Here is a 9,522-nt window from a genome sequence, read left to right on the forward strand (position 1 = left end):
GAGAGAGAGAGAGAGAAAGAGAGAGAGAGAGAGAGCGCATGACATTCAGTCACTGAAACTCAGCATCTCCGACCCTGGAGACCTTTTAAGAGCTTCTTAGGAAACGCCCCCTAACACACACACACACACACACGCACACACGCACACACGCACACACGCACACACGCACACACGCACACACACACAGTTGTGTTCTCTCTACTACAGTTACAGGTTACCCACAAACTGCAGCTTTATTCAGGTGACAGTACTCGTGTGATTTCTGACCACAAGTGCTGTGAATAAGTATTTACCCCCAATTAAATCTTTCACGTTTTTGTAAACTGGAACTGAAACTTTCCAGAGACGCTATGAGTGCATAAGTATTCACCCCCTGCAGCTGTGAGTGAAACACTGAAATTGGCTCCATTCATTATAATTAGAATTCACAGAACACACACACACACACACACACACACACACACATACATACATTATATATATATATACTCAGCAAAAAAAGAAACGTCCTCTGACTTTCAACTGTTTTTACTTTCAGTAAACTTAATGTGTAAATATTTGTATGAACACTAAAAGAGTCAACACCATAAGACTTAAACTAAAAATGTTTCCCAATGTGTCCCTGAATGAAGGGAGGCTCAAAATCAAAAGTACCAGTCAGTATCTGGTGGCCACCAGCTGCTTGAAGTACTGCAGTGCATCTCCTCCTCATGGACTGCCTATTGCGGACAGTCTGAGCACTGATGGAGGGATTGTGTGTTCCTGGTGTGACTCGGGCAGTTGTTGTGGCCATCCTGTACCTGTCACGCAGGTGTGATATTCGGATGTACCGATCCTGTGCGGGTGTTGTTACACGTGGTCTTCCACCGCAAGAATGATCAGCCGTCCTTCCTGTCTCCCTCTATGTCCCTCTCGGACATGGCGATTTATCGCCCTAGCCACATCAGCGGTCCTCACGCCTCCCTGCAGCATGCCTAATGCACGTTCACACAGATGAGCAGGGACCCTGGGCGTCTTTCTTTGGGTGTTTTTCACAGTCGGTAGACAAGTCTCTTTAGTGTCCTGCGTTTTTAGAACTGTGACCTTAAATGCCTACTTTCTGTAAGCTGTTAAGGTCTTAACGACCATTCCACAGGTGCATGTTAATTAATTGATTATGGTTAATTGAACATGCATGGAAAACATTGTTTAAACCCTTTACAATGAAGATCTGTAAAGTTATTTGGATTTTTACAACATTATTGTTAAAATACACAGTCCTGAAAAAGGGACGTTTCTTTTTTTGCTGAGTATAGATGGTGACATATAGACCAGCGGAGCAAATCACAAATCATTTGTGCAGCACAAATCTCTGGAAAAAAAAAAAAGGCAATAGAAAGGCACCAGAACACCCAGTACACCAACACGCGCGGGGCCCAGCATCCAAGACCACTGATCCGGCCCCCAAACACCCCAGAGCCCAATCTGATCAAGCCCATGGGATGCGCTGGAAAAACAAGTCTGATCCACAAGGACCCGCCCCACAACCGACAGCACCCAAAGCATCAACTGCCAACGTCCCGGTTGTTAGTTCTGAAACACACGAGTTAGAAGCTGCGCGTAGCCGCGTGCTCACAGTAAGAGACTAAAGACGTGTGAGGTTTATAATCCTACAGGTGCTGCACTCTGAACTATTCACACATCAGCATCCTGTGGGCGTTAAAGTGAATAATTTGCCATTTTTACAGAAATAATAATTATGGTAAATAATAATACAAATGTAGATTTTGTTTAATACAAGTTTAATGTTAAATATCTGATGTAGTTTGTAGTGTTTAAATGCTACATTTGTTTTTTTAAGTGAGAAACGGAGTTTATAAGGAACAGGCCACACTTAATTACTCATGAATAATTCAGTTGGTCAATCTGGTGAATAAAGCTAAGGACATATATATTTTAAGGTCTTAAAATTGTAACTAAATCGAAAAAAATGTTATATCGAATCAGGATATTTATACAATGGTGATGCATACAGAATCATAATTGTAATTGAATCTACAGAGAGGTATTGTGACTGGTCGCCAGGTGAATGCTAAATCCTGTCTCTAGTGACTGTGTACATCAGACTGATGCTGCTCATGATGTTCACACCACCACCGTCAGAGCTGCAGCTCTAGAAAATAAATCAACACCTTCAGGTTTCAGCTGCATTGTGGGAAAAACAATGCTTGAGTAGTGATTTATTCTATGCTTAAGGATTTAAATAGAGCAGATACAAACATAGGAATCAGATTGTGTGTGTGTATGTGTGTGTGCGTGTGTGTGCGTGTAAAAAACCAAGGCCTCAGAGGCATAAACACAGAGGCACATGATTTCTGCCTGGAAATCCTCCAACACGTGACATTTTCAGCTGTTTCTAATAAAATCCCATAATTCCCTCATGGCAGACGTCGGGGACGAGCCATCACAGAGAGACTACTAACTTCTATCTCACAAAAATCTTAACCTCACGAGGCTCTACTGTCCTCGCTTTCTCGCGGCCATGCTGTGTGTCTAGCTCGTTTAAGGATCCCCGTGTGAGGACTGTCGAGTTCCTGCCAAACTACTTCCTGTCTAAAGCTCAGTAGTGATCAGGCCCTAATAAACAGAGAGAGAGAGAAGAAATCCCAAAGCACACAACGTTAGACACAACATAATCTCACAGGAGGTTAAGAGAGGTTGTGTCTAGATGTTAGTTGTGGGCGTGGCCTGTTCGGCTATTTTTACTTTCCCTTTACAGTAGTAGCAATAAGTACACTGAAGCTAACTAAATAAAGCGCTTTATTTCTCTACATAATCCCCGGCTACATTATTGCACTTATCCCAGTGTTTTCACTAGTACTAGTACACTAGTCATGATCTGAGACACCGGCCTCCCGGGAACTCCCCCAAATGCCCCAAACATGTGGAAATGGCTTGCAGCGAGGTCAGGGCTATATTTCGGGGGATGGGGCAATAACTCCCAGCTGAGTTCCTGTAATACACAAGTGGTGCTGGTGTTCCCACAGACAGACGTGTCATTTCCGCAAGTTGGCGAAAAGTTAATCATTTTTTAAGGATCAGTTCGAGCCGGGATCGTCACTCAGGGATACACTGCCTTCTTTAAAACGTTTGCGCCGTTTAATTTTTTTCCTGCAATTAAGAACCGCTTTCACATCCTCATGTGGCGGAAAAAAGTCCCGGATTGACTTGAACGCCCCTCATGTATGATAAAATATAAAATTGTAAGAAAGAAACAAAGATCTGGTCGACATCACACGTCCCAGCCTGAGTCAGTGTGAAAACCATTTCTACGAGTTACGCTACGTTACACGCCTGGTTTCAAACTAGCTTCGTTCTTGAGTTAGCAAAACAAGCTAACTATGCTAGCCGCACACACTCACTATAGACACAGACGATCTCTGCTGCTTATCACCAAACTCCATTTTCCTTTCTGTTTCCTACAGACTTTACTCCTGAACCGATTTCAGGCAGAAACTGAAGCTATAAACTGCTTTAGCGTAACAGAACACTGATCATCACATTCTAGTTAGAAATCTTCCTGAAACAGAATCCTAAAAATCCTAAAATAAAATCCTCTTCACACTGCAGAGTCACGCAGGATCTCACCAACGCAGAGTGTTTCATTTCTCATTGTGTGTGTGTGTGTGTGTGTGGACGCGTGTGTGTGTGTGTGTAGTGCTGTGTTTCCTGTTGGTGTCAGATTGTGTTATTGATCTGTGTGTGAGGTTATCATGTGGGAAATTTTGAATGTGAGAATGTGAGTCAGTGTTTTAGACAGAAGGAGGAAAGATAATAATAATAATAATAATAATAATAATAATATATATATATAAAAAGTGCTGAACTTTAATCGGGGGGAACGCGCAACCTGGAGCGCTAGCAACGTTAGTCGCTTGCAAACTATAACACACACACACACACTGCTAGAGCTGCACCATATACTACATATACTTTTGAATTAAAATTTAAATATTTTCAAATAATTTCTCACTTTGTTACTGAACATCACTCACTCATTCTTTATAGCACGTTATCCTGTATACAGGGTTACAGAGGGCCTGGAGTCTATCTCAGGGTACCAAGGCTGAGTACACCCTAGACGAGGTGCCAGTCCGACACAGATTACCCTTCCTTCACTCTTTTCACACACACACACACAACGGAAACACTGTTTTATCGGAAAAATAAACAAGAAATCTCTTTTTAATGACACTCTGTTTATCGACACACTAACAGAATCACTGCTGTAAAGTAAAAATAAAACAAATTAACCTGCACTTTGTTTTTGTGTAGAGCAGAGAGAAAGAGTGTGTGTGTGTGGCACGGTGTCCAATGAGGCGCGCACACACACAGAGCAGGCAATGAGCAGGCTAAGCCTCGAGCAGTGAGAGAAAATGGACCTTTGACCTCTCTAATGAGACTTGCTTTTGCTTTACATGCGCGCTGTACACACACACATACAGACAAAATAAAATATGTTTTACACGCACACGTGGTCACAGTGTTATAGTAAACAGTACACGGGTGCACGGATGTTGATTATACCAGTAAGAGACCAGCACTAAGACCCAGTAGGGGAGACGATTACCCACAATTCCGCAGCGCAAGAGAGAGAAAAACCGTTGGTTTAGTTGTGATCACGTGCAACAAAACAAGAAGTGCATGCGTAATACATGATACTCGGTACTCGTGAACCAAGACCTGTTCGTGTGCTTGTCTTGCGGAACACTCGCAAACCCCGTTCCTCGTAAGCCGAGGTTTCACTGTACACACATATTAGAAGATGGAAATGGAATGCTAGACTATGGTTGTTTGAGACCACAGCGGAAACCACTACACCGCCACACCGCCTATTATAGAAAAATCGCTATAGAGAAAAAATAAAATAAAAATACACACACACGCACGCACACGATACTTTCAAAATCCTGGCAAAATCCACTTTTGCCCCAATGAAACAATCCCTGCCACTCCATTACTGCTACACAGTGCATGCAGAGCTTATCCATCATATCTCGTACAATACTGTGTCCGAACATTCTGCGACTGAGACCTTGTCCTAGAACGTTATAGCGCTACAAGACTGCACCATCTCAGGAAAGTGTCATGTAAATTATCACCTTATAGACAACCATGTCCAAGCTAGGGTTAGGCAAAAATTAAGAGACCGTATACTTAAAAGAAAAAAAGGCAGTAAATATTTAACGATAAATTGAAATGTAAGATTCAGCTGCAGCTACGTTCCAACTGGTTTGCAATTATAAAAAAAGATATCAGATAGTTAAAATAAATAAATAAATCACTTGAACAGGGGTTTAGAACTGTGATTAGGACCCCAGGAAGTGCCACCCTCCGAGTGAGCCCCTGCCACCCCGTGAAAAGTTTGATTGCTCTGATGATTCTTTTAAGCTTCAATTCGATGACATGCAAAAAAAAAAATTTTTTTTTTTTTTTTTAACAAGTGCACAGCCTAAATATGAGTATTGCCACCCCACCGCCACCCCACCCCACCCCACCCCACCCCACTTACCTGAGCCTATAGTGTAGCTCTGAAGGTTGTATGCTCAGTGACATGCAAAACAAGCATTTGATACTCTATATATTTAGGACACACATCGTGTCCCCTTAAAGTGCTCCTGCCACCACATTATTACCCCACAGAATGTTATACAGTATAGCTACATATTTAGCTATACAGCCACTCATTAGGGTGCTCCTACCACCCTGTTACCACCCCATAGAGGGTAATAACTCGCTGTGGTTACATTTCTAAAAACTGAGACCCCGTTACTTTAAAAAAATCACGTTCCTAAAAGCTGAAAAATTCATCACAGAAGCAGATTAAAAAAATTAATACAGAGTCAGATAAAAAAAAAAATTATACACAGTTAAGGAAAAATAGTACTTTATTGTGTTTGTATATATATATATATAGAGAGAGAGAGAGAATAAACATATTGTATACATTTATTTATATAAATAAATGTATACAATAGGTTTATACCATAAATTTTGACCAAAAAAGTGAAAATAAGTTTTTCACTTCCTAAAGTGTGTATAATTTTTTTTGACTAACACTGTATAATAAATACAGTCGACTGAGTTTGAGGCCTCAGTCGTTTGTGGATTTTTCTTTGAACCTAATTAATAATTATTCGCAGAAACTCACACTATTTTGCTGAAACCACAAATATCCGCCGGAATGTTTTATGGCTTTCTTTGTGCCAATATATGATTTTTCATGAGTTTTAACGCTACACTATTGAGAACCATATGTACAAATTTTTTAACATAAATATTAACATAAATTCAACTTAATTTCCATACAAGATATAATACTGTATACATTTTTAGTACTGTAGAGAAGACAAAGCGACCATAGAGGAAAACGTGGTTTGGGACGGTGATTCTTTACTGTATTTACCCTACAGTACTGATACCAAACAAAACGACAGCACGTACAGTATAAAAACTAAACGTGCTTGTATGATTTCCAGTACATTCAGGGTGAAACATTGGTATTTTACATCCTAACACTGCGGGAGACACAGCAGTACAGAACTGTACAGTATACGAGTTTACTTTCTTTTTTAAGGGTAATGCATTAAGCTAGGTTTGAAATGACTTTTTTTTTTTTTTTTTAAGTATGTGGATTTAAGGTTTAAATTATAAAAATATGCTTTTTGTTTTGACCACATCCAAACTTTTTCACAATTCGCAGGTGCTCTAGGAACGAAACCCCCATACATCTTTGGGGGTCGCCTTTATGAGTAAATACTGAACTTGATACAAGTTTAGTTTTAATGTATGTTGAACCTACATTACTGGATGTTGCCACCCCTTGGGGTGTTCTCGCCACCCTGTTATTACCCCAAAGCCTGTAATAACTCCCCGCCCTGTTATGCGGGTCACGTTTGTAAAAGCTGAGACCTTCCTGACAGAAGCCTGATGTCACCTGGACTAACACACATCACCAGACCGTGCCACCCCTCGGGGTGTTCCTGCCACCCCGCACGTGCGACTCGGGTCCCCGGGAGGGCCGTACCTGCAGTAGACCAGACAGTCCATGTGGTTGATCTCCTGGTCGGCCCGGTGCCGCCGGTAGTCCTCCCACAGGTCCTTGATGGCGGTGACGGACAGGATGAAGACGACGGGCGCGAGCGCGAGCACGGGCTGGAAGGCGTTGACGACGGGCACGAAGTTGAGCAGCGCGATGAAGACGAAGTAGACGTTGGCGAAGCGGTGGAACTGCTCGAAGAGGTTCTTGGGGATGAAGGAGAGCACGGTGTACTTGGTGGTCTTGATCTTGTTGTCGGCGTACACACGGTTCGGGTTCTCCTCCGCCTTCGCGTGCAGCTCGTACAGCACGTTCGCGTGCACCGTGCGCGTCTTACTCTCCTTCTTACTTTTCCGCTTCTTGCGCTTTTTCACGCGCGCTCCGGGCTCCGCGTTCTCCCGCGCCATGGCTCCACCAACTTTTTCTTCTCTCTGAGTGTGTGTGTGTGTGTGTGTGTGTTAAGTGATCATGCCTTGCCCCGTGTCCTCTCTCCCTCCCGATCCCTCCATCCTCACCTCTCCATTGTGCGCGCGCGCGACCCTTTGATCTCTCTCTCCTTAAAGTTTCATTGTTGCATCTTTTTTTTCCCTCGAGGTTTTTTTTTTTTTGAAGATGCTTTAAAGCCGAGTGAGCTCGGGCTCAGTGTGTGTGTGTGTGTGTGTGTGTGTTTCTGCGCGTTAGGCCCGGCCCTGCTGATCTCCAACACACCCGGATACACCCCCACAGCCCCCGCAGGCCCATCCACATGCCTCCGTACGCGGCGCTTTCTGACGCACTTCCTCGAGAGGCGGCTTATCTGACGTCACTAACTCCTAACAAACCCCGCCCCTTTGTGGAGCCTCTCTTACTGGAAGTGCCACGCGTTCTTCCTCCTCATCCTGAGCTCTTTCTCTCTCTCTCTCTCTCTCACACACACACACACACACTCTCATCTCACCTTATTCAGCTCATAATATCGGGTCTTATCCACTTTCGGTCACTTTATTTTAATCTCTCTCAGCCATGGCTTCTACTACAACTTCAACTTTCCAAAGTTTTTAGTTTCGAGTTCCTGTTTCCTCTCTTCCTTTAAGGGGAAAAAACATAATGTTACAAATTCAGTAAAAACCTAAAATAAATAAATAAATAAATGACTTTTTGCCCTAAAACTGTCTTTAAATCTAATTAATAAATGTTATAAATGTTTTCATAATAAAAAAAACCTTTTAACTTATATAATATTCTGTAACTATTATAACTGATAATACTATAACTTATATAATAACTATTTTAATAGCTCTGATCCAGTCTGTATTTTGGTTAATATTATTTATTCTTGTCCGAAGCTATGTTTAAATGTTTAACTTTAGATTGTTTGATTCAAAATGTAATAAATAAATAAATAATTAAATAAGTATTCTGTGGAAAATTTTGATTTTGTTTGATTTCTTTATTTATCCAGCCGCAATAAATATTTTAAGACTTATCAATGAATAATTATGAATACTATTTTATAGGAACATTGAATTCTATTATATTAGATTGTATTGAAAAATGTAAACACTTCTGTCAGTCTTTAGAGACTTTCCGTAAATCTGTGAATAAAAAAAAATAATTAATTACTCCAGTAAAATGTGTGCTTTAATGAATGTTACTTCTTCTTCTTCAGTTCTATAATTAACTTGATGATCAATCAAAGAAGATACGAGCACATCACACCTGTCTTATCTTCACTTCATTGGCCCCCTGTGAAATTTCGGAATTTTCGATGTAAACTCTTCTTTCAGTCTTTTTAGACTTCCTGTAAATCTGTAAAAAAAAATGTTTTTATAAAAATAAATAAATAAATAAATAAAAGTAATTAGTCCAGTAAAATGTGTGTTATAATGAATGTTACGTCTTTTTGTCCAGGTCTATAATTAAGTAAAAAAACAACAACTAATAGAGCAGTCCTGATTCTGAGTAAATGCCTTGAGCAATGCATTTTAACGCCCTTTCAGGAAGTCATTTGTGCAATGTGGAAGTGGTTAAAGAAAGTTTGAACTTTTAAGAAAAAGTTGTTGAGAAATGAATACATTTTAGTCCGTGTAATGTATATAAGTTTCACAACATAATTTAAAAGTGTTCATCTGTATTAAAAACTGACTGATCTATTTGATCAACTAAACTGACGGATTAAATTGCAGTTTTAGGTTTATAAGAGTCATGTGATTTAATCACATGACTCTTATAGTCTGACACTGTAATTAACACTGAGAAATCTTTTTTTATTTGTGCCTTCAGCACAATGGATTTGAAATAAAGCAGGTAAGGTGTGATTGAAGTTAAAGTTTAGACTTTCAGGTTTAATTTAGTCCTTGATGCCTGTCAGTGAAGTCTGGAGCTCATGGACATGGCAGCATTTCCCGCGCCCATGCCATAACACTGCCTTCACCATGTTTAATGATGACGTGGTGTGCCGTGGA

The 9,522-nt window shown here is 40.8% G+C and overlaps 1 protein-coding gene across 2 annotated transcripts in view; it reads right to left on the reverse strand.

Annotated features, from left to right (window-relative positions):
- atp10a (ATPase phospholipid transporting 10A) overlaps positions 1–7,774 on the reverse strand; it is a 51,584-nt gene extending 43,810 nt beyond the window's left edge. For both annotated transcript variants that reach the window (XM_053498020.1, XM_053498019.1), the window contains exon 1: positions 7,067–7,774. In XM_053498020.1, the coding sequence (XP_053353995.1) occupies positions 7,067–7,485 (419 nt within the window). In that variant the 5' untranslated portion in view covers positions 7,486–7,774. The remainder of the gene's footprint in view (positions 1–7,066) is intronic.
- Positions 7,775–9,522: the final 1,748 nt, after the last annotated feature.

This window comes from Clarias gariepinus, chromosome 6, assembly GCF_024256425.1.
Source record: "Clarias gariepinus isolate MV-2021 ecotype Netherlands chromosome 6, CGAR_prim_01v2, whole genome shotgun sequence".
Classification (NCBI taxonomy): domain Eukaryota; kingdom Metazoa; phylum Chordata; class Actinopteri; order Siluriformes; family Clariidae; genus Clarias; species Clarias gariepinus.